General features: G+C 37.4%; 1 protein-coding gene across 1 annotated transcript in view; it reads right to left on the reverse strand.

Annotated features, from left to right (window-relative positions):
- LOC145664871 (PAX3- and PAX7-binding protein 1) overlaps nt 1-19,689 on the reverse strand; it is a 77,966-nt gene that overhangs the window by 42,067 nt on the left and 16,210 nt on the right. The window contains exons 5-8 of the mRNA XM_081731918.1: nt 17,063-17,208; nt 15,587-15,672; nt 12,783-12,970; nt 7,332-7,521 (exon numbers count right to left, since the gene is read on the reverse strand). Of these exons, the coding sequence (XP_081588044.1) occupies nt 7,332-7,521; nt 12,783-12,970; nt 15,587-15,672; nt 17,063-17,208 (610 nt within the window). The remainder of the gene's footprint in view (nt 1-7,331; nt 7,522-12,782; nt 12,971-15,586; nt 15,673-17,062; nt 17,209-19,689) is intronic.

A 19,689-nucleotide genomic window follows, 5' to 3' on the forward strand; every position in this document is an offset into this window, starting at 1 on the left:
ACTATATGTAGTTCTCCAGATATAAGGCGTACAAAAAAAAAAAAAAAAAAAAAAAAAAATGATTGAATATATTGGATCTTTTGATCCAAAAAGTAAAGAAACAAATCAGTTGTCTTACGTTTGAGGAAACGGAAACTGCGAGAAATACTAGAAAATAAAGAAGTTATCAAATTTGTGTTGAGAAAGTTGAAACAATCTTGTGTCTTACATACTATATTTCTGATCTATGAGGGAAACCGATTTATTTTGTGGTTTGTCACACATAGAGGGGAAAAAAAGTTTCACAACCAGTGTTAAATTGAGATTACTTACCCTTTAAAATGACTTTCAATTTTGTCATTGGTTTCCCTTGAATTATACTATATGATGTCAGATTACCGTATTATCAGGGTACCTACATGATCGGCAAACACAAATTCCCTGACTTTTCCAGATTTTCCAGGTCACGATTTACAAAGTTCCAGGTCTATATATAATGTGAAACCGCAACTGTATTTTTCACGACCAGGGTGTTCCTCATCTCCTATGCATGTACCACGTATGTATATATAGGGTGTATGTATATATATATATATAGGGTGTAAAGAAAGGTTGTTTACAACGCTTGGGAGGTGCTTCTACAGATGAAAACAAGTAAAAAATGTCTATGTAACACAACGTCCATCTCGGCCTCCTAACCGAGTTACGGACGTGTCTAAAAGGGTAGGAAAATGAACTTTGAAGGCTAATTCTGGCAAAACGACAAAAGATAGAAGGGCGGTGTTAGGCGGCCCACACAGACTCTCAACATGGACTATCCAACGATACTAAGATTAGATGTGTACGAGGCGAGCGCAAGGGATTACCCAATGTATGCGAAGCATGCCGCGGACGTTATGAGGGCAAAGTGAGGTGAGATGATGTATGTCCCTTGCGCTCGCCTTGTACACATTTAATCTTAGTATCTTGGGATAGTCCATGTTGAGAGTCTGTGTGGGCCGCCTAACACCGCCCTTCTATCTCTTGTCGTTTTGCCAGAATTAGCCTTCAAAGTTCATTTTCCCACCCTTTTGGACGTCCGTAACTCAATTAGGAGGCCGAGATGGACATTGTGTTACATAGACATTTTAACTTGTTTTCATGTATAGAATCACCTCCCAAGCGTTATAAACAACCTTTCTTTACACCATATATATATATATATATATATATATATATATATAGTATGTGTACGTACTTTTGCCAAACAAATTTATTTTACAAAATATCCTTTACCAAATAGCCGGGAAGATAGAAATGGACTGTGAGAAGTAAAAATTCGTACTTAAAATTCCCTGACTTTTTTTTTTTTTTTTTTTCAGCTTTTCATTAAATTCACTGACTTTTCCAGGTCGATGCATACCCTGATAGAAGTATACACAACGCAGTACAACAACGAACAAAAAATTAATTACTTCGAGAGGCGTACTATAATGATTTACATTTTCTCTTCTCGTTTCAGGATCAGTGGACCGCTGAAGTTGGAAAAGTAGTCATAGGCACCTAAGATCTTCATCTACCAATTGTGAGTGTAACTGGCAACAGGAACGATAACAGCGCCTCTGCAGTCAATTTTTTAAACCTCTATGAATGTTACTAACGGGCAACATGAAAAGTAAGTGGAGGACAGTGCTGGACGTAGTGGTTCCTGTTGAAATAGGGCGTGGCCGCTGCTGAAATCCATAGGCGATTTGTAGCAGTATGAGGAGAACATGTATCGTCGGGGAAAAAAGTGCACAGCTGTAGAAGATTGGAAACTGAGTAGCACCACGACGAAAAAGAGGAGCAGTTCTGGAAGGAATGTGACAGTGACAACAGTAGCCATCATCACCGTGGTAGAGAGGACTATTCATGAGAACAAATGCATCGCATCCTCTGAAATGGAGGCTGTCATAGAACTAACCAGAAACACCCTGCAACGCATACTGCACACCCACTTCCAGTTGAAAAAGGTCAGGTGCAAGATGGATTCCAAACTCTCGTCTGCAGAGCAAAAACAATTCGTGTGGCCGTTTGCAGGAAATCTTTGCAACTCCATGATCATGATTCCGAAGATTTCATGTCTAGGCTTGCAATTGGTGGTGAGACCTGGCTCTATTATCATGAGCCGACCACGAAGCAGCAATCAATGTATTGGAAACATCATGGCACCGCCAAAGAAATTTCGAACAACACCTTCAGCTGGGAAGAGTATGGCTACATTGTTCTGGAACACGAAAGGTATTATCTGATAGACTGGCTGGAAGGTGGAGCCACGAATAACAGTGCAGCATGAGGATGCTTACGTCATGCCATCCAAAGCAAGGTTCCAGGAAAATGGGCGAAAGGAGAGCTTTTGAAACATGATAATGCATGTTCTCACATCAGTCGGAAAATACTACTGCTATTAATCAACTAGAGTTTAGAGTGCTGCTACACTCTCCCTACTCTCCGGACTTGGCTCCCAGTGATTACCATGATCTCTACGTGGTCATCGGTTTTCAGATGCTCATGAACTTGGAAAAGTTGTCCAAACATGGTTGTATGGTTTCCAAACATCTGGTTCCAGGAAGATCTGAAGCCGACCACAGTTTTGGTGATGAATCTTGTTTTATAGAACAAAATTTCCCAGTCTGTACTTATATTTATACGAATAAAAAAAATCGTGACCCAAAAGCTAAATTTCGTGACTTTTTCCTAACTTTCATGACCGTTTTCTGATTACATGACTTTCGTGACCGATAGACACTCTGATACAAAAGTTTGATCAAAAATTACAGAAATTGTTCTCACAGCAAATCTTTTGTAGTTCCGTTCAAATTTGAACTCTATTCAATGTCTTTTGTCGATAACTTCAGAATAAATTAAGCCAACAGGACACGGAGTATAAAATTTTTTTTACAGTAAAAAAATGGTATGAGGACAGTCTCGCGGTTGAAGCATCGCCGCCCAAATTCTCGTGGGCTAAAATCTTCCGGACCGCATCTCGCTAGGCCAAAACTTGTAAGCTGAAATTTCGTACGGAAAAATCCTACCCATAATAATATAGCTATATAAGTGTTTCTGAGTTTATAATAATAAAATACAAAAATACTTAATTTAGACACTAGAAAAATGGTTCCCTTCAATTATGGAGGTAAAATGGCATGTTAGTAATATGTTGCGGGGAGGGGGCGAGAAGACTGTCCGTGTGCATATCTGTGTGTCAATGAAATAGGGAAAGCTGTCCCGTAATAAAAAATATATTAAAAGGGGGTTAACAATCTGTCCCCTATTACGGAGATTAAACTTTATAAGTTATCTGAAGTACATATACATACAGCGATATTTTGAACATTCTACACTGAAGAAATCGCTATGACGAAATTTCGTTCCGCGAGATCTTATACTAGGTGAGATTTCGTCCCAAGAGACGAGATTTTGCACAGAGAGGTTCTGATCACGCGATATTTTGGCCCGCAACGTTTTGGGCGGTGAGTTATTGGCTATGCGAGGTTGTGACTCGTGAAGTTGTAGCTGCAAGCATTCGGCCGCGAGGTTTTGTGCCCTGAACTTGGTCCACTCATTCCAAAATTACTCGCATGACTTACTTTTGTCATGCTTTTAATATGTATATCGTCGCTTTACTCTGCTATTTTTGACTACTAAATGTATTCATTGGTATAGTGTTTTAACGCAAATGACTACACTATCTCCCGTAGATTTTTCCTACTCAGGGAATATTAGAAAACTGGAGAATAAATATCCGCTGGAATAGTCTGCAGAACCACAATCTAATGACCGGCGTACTAACCAATCAGATGCTCCGACAATGATATATTGTTCTAAGCACTTCCCTATATAATCTCTTAACGTGTAGTTACCACCGAAACCAAAGAGGGGCAGTACATACTTTACACAAACAAAATTTATCTACTAAATCACTCAATGTTACCAGAAATGAATATACACTGACCCTAGACAGAATACAAGTATCACATAAGTAGAATTACCGTCTTTGGATGCAAAAACACATTTTTTAGACGGGTTCCACTTCAGGATTTTTAAGATTTTACTTATACCGGCACATATGAAATTTAGAAAAATTTATATTATATTATATATTCCTACAGTTACATGTAAAATGCTTCCTATTTGTATAATCTTCCCATATCTACATGATAAGTTATACTTGAGTTCATAGAGTCCTTGAGTTCAACAAAACCATATATTTCTTAAGATTACACAGACAATTCATTTTGAAATGACAATAAAAAATCTATTATGAGAGAAAACATTTTAATCGTAAATGCACAATAAATATTTCTTCAACTGTATTTACGCAAAGGCTCTAATTAAAAAATTGAAAGTAATAAAAAAACACTACTACATCCATCATCTACGCAACTACGTTATCATGCAACACGAAAAAAACAATATTACGTTGTATTGACTGATAGAACATATGGAATACATGTTTTAATATTTAAGGAATATAAAGGTGAGTGCTCTCAGTAATACTACATTAGTTAAAAAAGGAAGGCGAAAAAATTGACATTGGAGACGCTATCTTGGAAATGTTGCCCATTCATTCATATGCGAAGAGTATCTCTGTTTACTTCTTGTTTTCCGTTGAGGTAAATGAAAAATTAAAGTTCTGTTTTAAATTAATTCTGCTATAAAAATTGTTTCTGTTAAAAAAAAAAAAAAAAAAAAAAAAAGTTATTTAGTAATTCACAACTTAGTGCAAAAGTGGTGTAGCCCACATTACCAGGTTTTGAACAAAATAAGGTTTAATTTCAATTTACCAACATTTTAGTATATATAAGGATAGAACTTCGTTTACTTCAATCTTTACACTCAGCTGTCGTCTTCAGTACTACAAATAACGAATAATAATGAAACTGAGACATACTGACTGCGATTCGAAGATTATTTACTTACTATTCCCTTCCCCCCTTCCCTTTGTCTCTCTTCATATATATTAACATCCCACGTTTATAAACCAAGGCTAAGAGAGACGGTGGTGATGAGATAAATGAAGGAAGGTGAAATGACAAACATAGGAGGAAACGGAAGAACCCGAGAAAACTCACGTACACACTGTTTTGTCCACCACAAAACCCATTTGGAAGCATTTGCTAGTTCGATTAACACTGCAATTCATGCGCGCGTTATTGAGCGCAGAAATTATTTTGGAGACGGATCGATTTCAAACCTATTCATATCCCTTTAATCTAGATTTTGACAATTAACGGGGTACACCGGTTTTTCATGAGCCTTGCAACTGAAATATTTTTAAAACTACGAGTGTTAAGATTAGTTTAAAACAAAGCTTTCAAATTTCCCCTCATCTCAAGATATAAACTTCTCATATGCAAGGTAACCAAAAATAGTTCTCGCCGTTTTTGACGTCTCATTAATCATGCGCTCACAGAGAGGAAATGAGATGATGCACGTGCCTGCCAAGCAATCTGGAGTTAGTCAAACCATCGATTTCAGTAATAGAGAACGTTGTGCTCATACAGCAATCATAACTCGTCCAGTGTCGAAGAGAAATGGAGGTATCGAAGTAGCTTGTTCGCGTGTGTTTGTTGTATAGCTATAAAGTGAACCTGTCAGCTGGCGCATCAAGTCACCGCATATACTAGGCATTTGGGGAGAATGCTGTTAATGAACAGGCATTGGTTCCAGAAATTCCGCTCGGGGGATGTGAGCCAAACCTCGATGGATGATCACATGTGTAGGGTGAGGAGGCCCTGAAAGCAGCCATCGATGAAGACAGTGGTCTAACGTGTGATGAATTTGCAGAAAGGTTCCATGTTTCCGCTGAAGCAGTCCGAATGCTCCTGCATGGGTATGGAAGTCACACAAGTTAAGCAAGTAGGTACTTGACACATTGTTGGCAGCCAACAAGGAATGACGAGTGGCAGCTCTTTCTTCCTTACTCGGCACCTAAACACACCCCTCTTTGATCGCCTGCTCACTTGTGACGAAAAGTGGGTCCTCTATGACATTCCTAATCGTACCAGACATTGGTTGTCGCCATGTGACCCTGTTCCTCACACCTCAAGACCACCTCTGTACCCATGAAAAGTTGTGCTCTCTCTATGGTGAAACTGTCGGCAAGTAGTGCATTACGAGCTCCTTTCATGCGGTCAAATCATCACTGCTGATCACTACTCTCAGCAATTACAAAGGGTGCACCGTGTATTGCGACAGGAGCCGGCATTGGTGAATCGCAACGGTGTGCTGCTTCTGCACGACAATACCAAGCCACATGTGGCAAAGAGGACCCGGGAGACTCTTCAGCAACTTGCCTGGAAGACAATGTCATGCATCACATTCACCGGGCCTAGCGCGAACAGATTACCACCCGTTTCATTCCCTCGACAACCACCTTCGTTAGAGAACCTTCGCAAATGAAAGACATTTGCGGAACGCACTCACGGACTTCTTTTCATCCATAACCGCAGAGTTTTATCACTAGAATACTGAGCAGTTGCAGGAACGTTGGCAAAAGGCGTTGGATGCTGATAGAAATTACTTCAAAATCTAAAGGTACGTACTGTCCACTGTATTGTTCTTTGTTTATCACTGTTCTAGAACAGCAAGAACTTTTTTGGTTACCCTGTAAATCAGTGCATTATATCTTTAAGATGTCTTTCTCCAAACTGATTTCTTTCTGACGTACATGCGTAGAGAAGTCTTCCTTCCTCTTTCTGTTTCTCTAAATAAGTATGTTCTCTTCTATACAGACACAAGAAATAACTCAGATCGTCATATTCAAAAAATATCGATTTTTTAAATAAATTAGAATTGTAAGCAAAAATGACAGTAATTTAAAAACTTTTCTTTTAAGATGTGATTGTAATTTTTACCATAAATCAGAGAGGTTTGGTGAGAGCTGTGATTTCTGCAAGTCAAACCGAGAAATGCAATACAATAAAGTTCCTATCACTCAAGCTATGTTTTTATTAAGGTTTCAAAAACAAATGTATTATATAGATCAAAATTATGAATTCTCAAAATCCAAATAACTTATATTTTTTTTAAAAAACTCTTCTTGAAGTTTCATTCTACAAAAATGAATTGATAGACTCAGAAAAATTAATCTTAAAAATATAAATTTAGGAACATTACGGAGAAGACGCATCAGCCCCCATGCTAAGATTGAAAAGGGTTTATGCCAATTAATTATAATTGTGTTTTTTTTTCTTTTTTCTAAAGAAGCAGATCATCTACGAATATACATGACAACAAAGTAATGAAAACAGTTCTAATTATTGAAACCACGAGAACCCTTTCCAATCATATACACATTGAGCCCCCCAAAGTCGAATATATTAACCCACCTTCTCATCAAGACATTCTACCAAGTCTGTGACATACCCACGCAACTCTTGGTAAAATTTGAAGCGCTTCGCAAGGTTTGGTCCTGCTGCCTCTCTGTTCTTGATGTCAGAATGCGTGGTCACCAAATCATCCTGAACTCTGTCTCGGTCAAGGAGGTGACGTCGGTGAACTTCTTTCAACGTATTTAACCTGTTCGACAGATCATGCAGTTCATTAACTCCAAATATTCAAAACAGAAATTCTTAAGTTGTAATTATACTAGATATAGACAGGAACTAAGAGGGACATACTAGTTAGTTTATACTTTTAAAGAAAATACAGACTTTACTTATACTTACGAGGACAGTGCAGTAAATATTCGGATAACTGAACACAAACTGAGTTTAACATATATTCCAAAGTGAACAATGTGTGTGTCAGATATCTTGTGTAAGATCTCAAGTGTCAGCTATTTTCTCGCTCTGTGTTGTGCAAGTTGGTGTGGACCAGTTGAATTCAATGAAGGAACAACGTTGATGTGAAGTTTAACGCCCCTTTCAGCAGCGAGGCTATATGAGACAGGACCTACCGATCAACGTGGAATCCAAACCAAATGAGCTCCCGCCAGGAATTGAACCCGAGTCTCCGAGGCCAAAGGCGCGTACACTAACCGCTTAGCGAAGGAGCTCTAGTGAAGGAACAGCGTATGGTGATGAAATTTCTTAGGAAAGAAGATTCAAAACCTTCTGAAATTCACCGTCTTATTGTCATGTGTGTTTGAAGAGCGGACTGTAACACGTTCATCAGTATTTGAATGGAGTAAACGCTTTCTTGAATTTATCACGAATGGATCTTCATCAGGGTTAGATTAAAAATATCATTATGGGTGAAGTCAGACGGAACTGAAACACTTGAACTTTTGAACAAAAGACGGCAACAGTTATGGTCTGTCCAATATTCTGCGCCACAATGTTACAACCGATAAGTCACGGTACCCACAGGCGGGTTTTATGGTGCAGTCTGCGCCCATGGATTTCTTGGGAGACATAATTAAGGAGTTCGGTTTTTCCAAAATTCCTTTATGTATTTACTCTGTCCGATTGTCCGGCCGGCCGAAAGACAAAAAAATCTCTAGAACTATTTGAAGCATTGCCATTAATTTTGGCCCAGATATAAAGTATAAGAAGTTAGGAATCAAACACGTTAATGGAGGTAAACCACCTACCGGAAGTTGTAGAACTACCCCGGTTTTAACGTTGATCACTTTAGCGAGAAGTGGCTTCCCGTAATCGATTAAGCGCCCCAAGAATACATTTGATCTCCATGTTCTGTACTCAAACCAAGTGATAGATATGTACTATAGCTTCCGGTTTCAGTATTAATCTATATAGAGCAAAAACGATAAGATAGTGAAAACCATTTGTTTAGAATCGATTTAGCGTTGACCACTACAAAGTAGAAACGGTAATACAAAGACAGAATTAAGCGTCCGCTCCATTCTACTCTTTCTACTAAAACCGGAAGTGGTATGAAATCTATTATCGGTTTTGGTTTCAAAATTAAGTTAGAAATATTACACCATACAAACCAAACTCCTTCACGTGGTATACACGTAACAATGACACTTGTTAAATTGAAAGTTGCACCATCGAACTTTAATTATACCATAATAATGATTCTGAAACCCTAAATTAAATAAAATATAGTATATACAGTTATCTTGACTCTGTCACAACCTTTATATATATATATATATATATATATATATATATATATATATATAAGGTGAGGGGGATTGCGCCCGAGCATTTGCGGAAAAAGGATGGCACTGCTAGTATCACTACACATTTGAAACCAAGATCGAGTCGTTGCAATGGAAACATACAGAAAATTCTCCGTCTTCTTCAATACGTCTCGTACACCATTCGTGGGTAAGGTCATGGTATTTTACGACTACGAGGTATTGTGTATGTGGATTTCTTGAAAAGAAAATAAATTGTAAATAATGAATATTTTCCATGCTAGTTTCTGGAGACTATGTGTAGGAAATACAGTATATTCATGAAAGATGTCACTTCTCGAATATGGTAACGCGAGACCACGTCCGTCACCTAAACTGTAGCAGTTATTGTAGATCCCGTTAAAGACACTGCCACTATCACCCCACAGCTAAAGTTCCTTTCACTCCACATGATCTTCATATTGCTGGTCCTTTCGAGCACTAAAGTTCCATACTGACGACGAAATGTTTTAACTGGTAAGACAAGGGGAAATAATCAATAACACTGGAAGAACACACATTAACAATTCTACGCTGTCGGAGTACGAAAGTCATTAACCAGATAGCAGAACAGCACAGCACAATAGTACATGAAATTTCCATTTAATTCTTATAGTTTCTTCTAGAAATTGAATCAGAGATTATATTCACTGGAGTCCTTAGTACGTCATTCTTTTCTTCTGATGCAGAATATAAGCCAGATTGATCTGCCTTCTCCATATTACCTCCTTACGGCCAATGTATCTATTTTCTAACCAGCCTTTAACACAGTTTTTGAATTACCTCGAATTCTTAGTAAGTCAGCTACTAGCAGTACATTTGCTGTAAAATGTGTCGTATTCCTTAGGAAACAGATAGGGGGAATACGATATATGTAGCAGCATCTAAAACCATAGTAGTTCGTATATTCTGAATGGCATGAAGTAGCTTCCGGAAGGTCGATACATGAGAGTTACTCTTGATGGTGAGGTACTATGACAGAGCGCTTACCTCTGTTACTAGGGTTTCCTGGTTCGAACCCAAATCACGACAGATTGAGGTGGACACCATTGTGTCCATAGGGTTCTCCCGTTTTCTCCCACATTTCATCACATAGTCACTACTCTTTTATCGTCCGTTCCATTTAGCTCAAGGAGCAAAATCGTGTAATGTAAAACTAAAGATTTTTTTTTCCTATTGATGATTTATGCTTCCTACCAGTGGATTATGAATGACAGCCTTTCTGCTCCTAAACACTGTGACTATATATTTATCGTATAGAATATCTGCATCACATTTTTTTTTTTTTTTACCGCATCGACTGCCTTTCGCTTTTCTGTTCACAGCAATGGAGCCAATTCTTGTTCCTGATTGTAGGTCTAGCCATAATGTCTGCAGATGTTAATTGTGGCATATCAGATGTTCTTGCACTACAATTCTTATGGATTCGATGGGAAGCTTATCTTAAGCTGACCTGTTAAGAGATTTCTGACGAATTCAGTGGCAACACGCTTCCCCAACTTCAAAAAATTGTGAGATACCGGTTCTGCGACATGATACTGGTTTGGGGTGGTTACAAATTTTCTTGAAAAAGGAAGTACACAGATATGCTTTATGAATAGTAAGCACAAGAAAAAGACACTTTTATCCCATACATACCTACGATAATTGAGATAGTTTGACAAAAACATTGAATTTTCGCCAACTTCTTAATTAGCATTATCAGAGGAGAACAAAGACTAAGCATTCAGGGTTAATGTGGATATAAAAAAGAAAAATAAATACTCTAAATAAAAGAAATACATATCACTGTACACACTATACACAGTATTTTTTTTTTATAAGCATCTACTCAACTATACATCATCATCTTTGCTCCAACTCCTGTTCACAGTATTCGTAAATGTTCACCTTCAATTCCTTTAAGTGGATGTGGAAAATTTCATGTCTACGAGGGATGATCAGAAAGTAAGGTTACAAAGCATGCACTGAAACGTGTATACAGGGTGGTAGGAAACTCCACCGACAAACTTTTGGAGGCGGTTCCTTATACGAAATGAAAGAAAAAAAGTTCTAATAAACATGGGTCGAAAAACGTCTCCTTTCAGAGTTATGAACTACCGAAAATTCGAAATATCACGTTTCAAAACATCCTGGCTTAGAAACTATAGAGCCTATCCCAAGTGGTTTAAGGAATTACACAGGAACTGGTATACGCTCTATCTAAATATCCATTTTTTTTTTTCAGAATTCACCGGTACCAGCGAAATGAACGCACCATTAGTACTTAAAGGAGTATCCCTATACTTCAACTACCTTTTCACAGTTCCTTTCACCGATAACGGAAGATGATAAAACATGGATATTTAGATAGAGAACATACTAGTTCCTGTGTAATTCCTTTAAACCGCTTGGGATAGGTCCTATAGTTTCTAAGTTAGGGAGTTTTGAAAAATGATTTGTCGAATTTTCAATGGATCATAACTCTGAAAGGAGGCATTTTTCGGCCCATGTTTATTAGAACTTTTTTCTTTTATTTCGTATAAGGAATCGTCTCCCAAAGTTTGTCGGTGGAGTTACCTACCACCCTGTATATTATTTCATACAACCAATACAGCCAACAGATAGTACATACATTAGATTATTTTTAGACAGTGTCTCCATATCGGTTGAGGCAGTTGTTGCATCGGGGGATGAGTTAAGATTCCCTCCTGGTAAAAAATCTTGTCCTTGCATGTTCCGCCATGTTATCATGAAGTGTTTCGCCTCCTCGTCTGAAGCGAAGCGACGGCCTCTTAGCTGTTCCTTCAACTGAGGGAACAGGTGCAAGTCCTGAATCAGCTCTTCCACGCGAGCTGTGTTCAAATCTGTTCATGTCGTGCTAGAACAGCCACTGTTCTCCTCGTTGGTGACGTTTTCTCTAGCAGCCGCTGACTTTCGACATCATTCTGCAACATGCTGACGAAACATTATAGTCATCGGTGAATTTCAGCCGCGGTTACATGTTTTACCCACAGAAATTGAATAACTGAGCAGACTTCTTTGCAAGATCCGTTTTCCAAACGAGTCACCATTTGTTTACTTACAACTACCGCCATAGGTGGCGGGTGGCTGAAACTGCACAGTTGCCAACTCCATATATAAAAATACTGAAACCGCACACTCCTCATTCCTCTATAACGGACGAAACTTCAGAAATATTTGTCTTGTAACCTTAGTTTCTGATGCTCCCTCGTATTTATTCTGTATGATGAAAACTTTTAATCAAAATCATGTTTCGTATCTTTAAGTTATTTTGAAATAAGATCTGACAGCAGAACATCACTGATTTTCAAATTTGGCATATGTTCTTCTTTTTCCTTTAGTCTTGACAACGGTATTAGAGAAAACTAAACAGTTTAGTGAAATAAACTATTTAGTATATACGGTAGATTAGATTTGTCAATTTGTTTACTAGAGTATACTGCTGATTTCTTTAGTTTTTCTCCTCCAATGTTCCAAATGAAACTTATTACAAGAATTTCCGTGGTCGTAATTCATTGGAAAAGTCTCCGTGCCACACTGGGTAAGGGACATCTGAAAATTACGACCCATACACGTTGGATACAAACATGGAAGAAAAAAAAAAAAAAAAAAACTTAGTTACTATCTAGTAAGAACAGAAGACTACAAAATGGATTATACAACGAACAGGAATTTAGGATGTACATACCTCTCTTTAAATTTATGGACCACTGACTCAGGTGTAATGATTTCACACTTTTCTGGGTATTGCAATGAATGATGCTCTTGCATGATTGGAACTGTGCTCGGAGGAGGGACTTCTGTTGCACTCATGGAGAAGCCTGTTGCTGCCCCCATGTATTGTTGGTACATTACTTCCTGTTGAGCAGCTGCCAACTGCAAAAATTTAGAGAACAAAAACATTCCAATATATCTGTTGCCATTGTATATTGTCAAATCTCACAAGAACGAGATAGGAAAAATAAACTTTAAGAAATGAACGAGTGAATAAGTAATTAATCCAGACACTTCTATATGAAATCTATAAAAGTACGCCTAGTTCTAATTTGACAAGTACTCATGCAGAAACTTGTCAAGTATCCAAACAAAAGGCAAATTTTTGGCTTAAGAGATCTAATCACTGCGAAATTAAAATGCCGCCAACTTACAGTAATTATTTGATATCTTCTAATAAACAAAAGATAATCGAAATATGGAACAAGAGCGCGCTACACAATATTATTTTGCATGAGGTACCGTTATCACGAGTCACCTAGTAGCTTGCCGTTTGCAGCCATTTAAAAACGCGAAAATAAATGCTGATTTTCTAAATGGCTGGAAATCGAACGCAGATAGGTGAGTCATGATAACGGTATCACATGTAAAATAATATTGTCTAGCGAGTTCTTGTTCCACTTTTCGATTATCTTTTATCTATTTGAAGATACCACATAATCACTGCAAAATTAGCGGTATTTTAATTTCGCTGTGATAGGGCCCCTTAAGATCTTTGCATTTACTATCAAATAAATAAGACAGTTTCATTACGTAGAAGAAATAATATGTACCTCTATATGTAAAAACACACATCTTCACATTAAACATAGAGCTTTCAAAAGTGGTCTCAGAAAAAACTGTACGCCTGCAATTACGAAAATGCGACTAACACTAAAATAAGCATTATCAACTACCTTTTCAGGTAGATACATCTTTATAATACTTGAACTCGTTTAGAGAATAAGTACCTGTATACACATACACATATGAAATGTAAAAATGAAAATATTTTTCATATAACAACAGTTATCAATTATCTTGTACAATAGAAATGTATTTGAGAAAATTTCAATATACGGACTAAAGAAAGTGTCAGCTTAACCTTGCAATCGTGAAGTTCGAAATGAAATCTTTTACGTCCCACGGTTATGCCGGCTAGGCTAGAGGAGACGGTAATGATGAGAAATGACTGAAATGGTGGAATGAAAAGTACGAGGAAACGGGAGAATCCCGAGGGAACCCACGCACACAGTGTTTATACCACAAAGTTCACTTGGCGCGAGCTGCGATCGAACCACGGACCTCATGCACCAGAGGTGAACGCTCTACCACTGAGCTACCGCGGCCCCTCGTGAAGTTCCAATCCTGGTATTCGATTCTGGTATTTCTCCGATTACCTCGATCCCATGGATGAATGAAAGGTTCCGTATCTTCAGCCAACTTCACGAGAAATTAATTTTTCATTTACATCAAACGATTAAAAAAAAAAAAAAAAAGTGAATGAACAGAAACCAAGTTGGTAAAGAGCCAATCAATACACTTTTAGTGTTTATTGTACAGAAGAGTGTACCGCGTTCAACTGATCGTGAAATTCAGCTGGTATAGCCGTGGTGACACCATCGGTTGGCCTTTACGGCTGTCATTATTCTTAGATTATCACCATAAACTTCAGTGTATAGGGCTTCTTTGAAGAAAGGAAGTTGAAATTTCTCCCATTCCTGGCCCACATAATGCTGCGCTATGATATAGCAAGAAAGCGTCCTTTCGAAGAGTCTACAGACACTAATTCTATGGGACTGGCATTGAGTAGCTGCCTTTCTTAGAAGACGCTAATTGTGGATTTTAAAGTATGAGATGGACTTGCCTTGAAGAACGCAAATCAGACTGATGTCGTTTCGTAGAAACTTGGCAGCTCTTAGGCGTATATTGGCTTGAGTCTCTTAAAGGTAGCATAGTTAGAAATAGAATTTACATTTTTTAGCGATCATTGTACGCAACTGTACATATTTTTATACAATTAAAAAGAAATACATGCCTCACCCAGTGTTGTAAAATGGATGGATCCAATAGCTTACTGCTAGAATCGGTTTACTTTGGAAGTACGCTAACAAAAATAGCAGATTCTTACTAACAAAACAGTGTTATATTGAACGCTCGGCCTTCCCCACATCAGTTCGATCTGTGGATAGGAGTGAGTCATTTGTACGCGACCTATTCACTGTAAAACTGTCAATGCTTCATCGAGCAACATTTTTGTTACAATTCAATAATTAACAATTCAAAATATCACACGATTAGATTATACAATTCATAAATCTCGTTCATAGTGCTCATTCAATGAAATTTTTGGCATGAATGCTTTCTAGGGATATGATTTCCTTATTTTAACGATTGTTTTCGGGTTGCCAATCTTCAAAATTTTCCCCATAATTCTAATGGTCTAGGCATACGAATTAGGCATTTGGAGAGCATATTTCTTAAACTGTTTTTCATCTAGTTGCTAAAAGCATCATCATCTCCCTGTCTTTAAAATCTGAATATACGAGAGGGAAGAGAGGTTACGATTTAAAAAAAAAAAATCCGAATTAACCTAAATGCGTGGAAATGAAACTTCGAGGATTAACCTGTTTTGTGTTACAGTGATAAATACAAGTGAATTGAAGTACATTCTTTTAGTGTTGTTTATAGAGAACACTTGGCGTGTTGTGAAGTTGAGGGCAAGAAAAAGTCTCCCACCTGAGCTCCCGTTACACCTTTCCTAATCTGCTGAGACTCCCAATTCTCCAACTCCTCATCTGCTTTATCGCTCTCTCCACCAGAATCTATACAAAGAAACAAATGCAAATAACATCAAGCGAAAAAAGTTATCAAAAAATATATTAATATACACTTGGACCCTGGACTATAACAGATAACATTAATTTCCACTAATAGCCTTCTGCCAGATTCAGAGAAGAAGCTAATATTTACTTCTCCGTGGGTGATTCAGAAAGTAATGCCTCCAAGCTTACTACTTGGTCAATAGTACTGCAAACATTCTGAACTGTTTAATCATTAATGCACTGATGTTTAAGCTATACAATGTCACTTCTTTCGCCTTCCTAGCTTTTTTCATTCCAGAGTAATGGAACAATCCATAGCATCCAGTCAGCGGACTGGTCATTGAATTTATGACTGTGGAAGGTTATGCGCCCAGGAACATTCATTACCAGCGACGAGTCGTGGATATACCGTTACGACCTGGAAACAAAGCGTCGGTCGATGAAATACCGCATCAGTTTTCTCCTCCGCCAAAAAATTCAAAGTTGTCCCATCTGCAGGGAAAATGTTATTGACATTCCGTCTCATCCTGCCCATAGTCCGGATCTTGCGCCCTACGAATTGTGGCTCTTCCCCAAACTTAAGGGCCAACACTACAGTGGTGACGCGGAGGTGGAAGCAGCAGTTCGGCAATTGCGTCGCCAACAGTCACCACAAGTCTTCGCCGACGGCATGAAAAATCTTATTTCGCCTTGGCGCAAGTGTGTTGCCCGTAATGGGGACTATATTGAAAAATGATGCCACCATTTGTAGCTGACACCGTAAGCTTTCCACTGATACCTGTCAAACACAAATAAAGGTATCACTTTGGAAGCATTACTTTCTGAATCATCCTCGTATATTGTACATTCCTGGACAAAACTTTTAATATGGTTGATGACAACCAGGAATTTCTAGAAACCCTTCGTTAAGTGTTCGATATTGCCTTTCATCTTAAACACCTAAGTTAATGTTATGTAACAGGCAAAACGAACTCATAAGGAACAGTTACAATTCCTGTAATAATTTAGATAATAAATAAAAATAGAATAATAATAATAATAATAATAATAATAATAATAATAATAATACAAACTGGCTTTTCTCCTACTAGCAGCTTAATCCTCATCAATACTTATTTAAAGAAAAGTACTCGAGATATTTTTAATTCCATTTTAAGAAGTGGTACTGCAACTAACATTACATGTTAACTCTACACAAACCTATATATTAAAAAAAAAAAATCTTAATACTTTAAGCCCCAGGTACCAAAATCAGATATTTTATTCCGGGGCTTCCTGAAGAATACCAACACGTGCCTAACAAATATGGCATACGAGTGATATACCAATACAAGACCAATAATTTCACGAGTTATACAGAAGACAGTGAGAAATGCATTGGGTCTGTTACCTTCATCCTGCGCTGCGAAGAAAGCCTCCCGCCGTTTTTCTTTATCTCTGGCTGATGTGTTCACTGTGAAATCAATCCTCTCTTCCTCATCGCTTGCCTCATTCTCGTCCTCCTCACGAACTAACCTCGACTTCCCGGTATCTGATCTGAGAACAACACAAGCACACGTAGTACATTTGGATTTCCATGCGTATACATAAGTATCACAACACTACCAAAAATATTCTACAATTTAAATATACAAAATATGAAGAATGAGCTTCTGAAGGTTATTCCTAACCTGAAATCTAACGAATACCTTTTAACAAAACGTGCAATAACTTGAGAGCAGTGTAACACTTAATATTACAACTACAAATTCCATGTTTTGTTCGTAGACGAGTACATATTTAAGGGAAAGAAACATTAACTCTTAGGATTTTCACTTCACTGAGGAACTAGTATGTAAACTATCCAAGTATTCATCTTTCAGAACCTTCGGTACTTGCACAATCAGTTTTACAGAGGCGGTTTGGGAGTACTTGATCACTCTCCACCTACCTCTCTAAAAAAAAAATTGGTGTGCAAGTACTGGAGCATTCTTAAACATGGATATTTGGATAGTTCACATACCAGTTCCTTGACCCGACTACGATCGGTCGCATAGTAGTGGAGCTATAAACTTTTAAATATCACTTGTTTCACGTTTTCGACACCCTATAACTTCGAAACTATCTAGTTTTAAGCACAGGTCTATATGAACTTTTTTTTCTTATTTTGATGTAAGGAATTTGTCCCCAAAATATTGTCACATTTTTGTAACACACTATATGTTCCAGCGAGTTTTTCTTTTTTTTTGGGGGGGGGGGGTCACAGCAGATAACTTCTAAATGTTAAACTCAGATTAAAAAAAAAAAAAATGATTTAAGGGTACGAAACATGCCAACCAAAAACCAATCAACTTAGCCTCTTTCCACAGAAAAGTCTTGCCATATCGAGGAAAATGCATAGGGCATAGTGGATCTCATTTGATTTCGAACAATGTAAATTCACTTGTAATATAAATAGTAGTTTATAAAAATATCGTTGGTATGCATTGAGGTATTCTGTGCATTCAAGTCAGTTAGCAGACTACGGAAAATTCGATCATGTGTTGTCAAAAGATCAAAAAATTGGCCACATGACCAAAGAATATGTTTGAGAGTCCTTTAACCTTAATGAATTATTTTATTAATTTCTTCTACTATGAAAAAAAAAAAAAATATATTAACTTCCTATCGTAAAGGTCACCTCTATAAAAGACTCGTATTGTGTGTGTGTTCATTTAATTTTATTACTTGATTCGAGTTGTCCTGTGTTTATTTCATTAAAAAAAAAAAAAAAAAAAAAAAAAAAAAAAAAAAAAAAAAAAAAAGGAAAATGTCTTTATCTGTAGGATAAAGAACTGAAGTGAACAATCATGACAGAATTTCATGGAATGAGAAAAACTCTAGAAAATCCACAGATACAATATTGTCCACCACAAACTCATGTGGCCTAGAAATGAACCAAGGATCTTCCTCACCAGAAGTGAGTGCTCTACCAGTGTCTCTTCAGAAATAAACATGATAAGACTTTCTACGTATCACGAAGTCTTTCCCTCGCACTATCTTACTTCTCCATTTTGTCTTTTATTTACATACAGAAACAATATCTTTATTTCCTTCCGCTAAAGGCTTCCCTCATAAGACGACCTAATAAGCAATAGAAATTATTATTATTACTTAATTTAACGTCCTACGATTACGTAGTGTAGCCTAAAGGAGATGAATGACGGAGGAAATAATCACAGTGTAAATATTAGTGCTATGAAAAGAAAATGGAAGAAAGCCGAGAGAACGATAACTAAAAAAGCAGGCACTCACCTTGTATCCATAAATTATTTGATTAATTGTGATTTATTGTATCATTTCGGCTCTCTCTGGACCCTCTAGTTTTGATCTCCCCTCAGAGAAAATATTCCACGAGAGGGAGCCGAAATGATATAATAAATCACAAATAATTAAATCATTTATGGATACAAGATGAGTGACTGCTTTTTAGTTATAGATACTTATACTATTGAGTCTATCAGCAAATACCGAGGAAACGATGTTGTTCACAACGTACTTACACGATCTGCAATCGAATCACGGTCTCTTCTATTAAAGATTAGCGCTGTAGCACTGAGTCAAGTACTTACTTTCCTTCAACTCATAGTCAACAGATAATTTTGTGCTTACTGTGTTACGAAAGATTCTCTCCTGTAAACAACTCAACCATTTTTATTTTATTTATTTATTTTTTTGGAGTGTCACTTGAAGTTTTTTACTTGGTATCCACAGGGTGCTAATACTAAAATTAAACTAATAGCTTTCTGAGCTATATGTCTAATACTGTTTCAGCTTTCCGAACTTTACACGTTTCCTTCCCTGCTGTACTGATGAGGTGGATTCGCGATACATACACTATTATTCATATAAAAGGCCAACACATACTGTGGGATGAGTTGTTCTTTATCTTCTTGTGCAAATTCGATATCATGAAGATCAGGACTTTATTATTAAAATTAGACCAGAACAAGTACTCAAGTTTGTATCTGAGACGGGCAAGGTTTGTGCCTACTGTAG

Source organism: Thermobia domestica, chromosome 1 (assembly GCF_964235325.1).
Source record: "Thermobia domestica chromosome 1, izTheDome1.hap1.1, whole genome shotgun sequence".
Lineage (NCBI taxonomy): Eukaryota > Metazoa > Arthropoda > Insecta > Zygentoma > Lepismatidae > Thermobia > Thermobia domestica.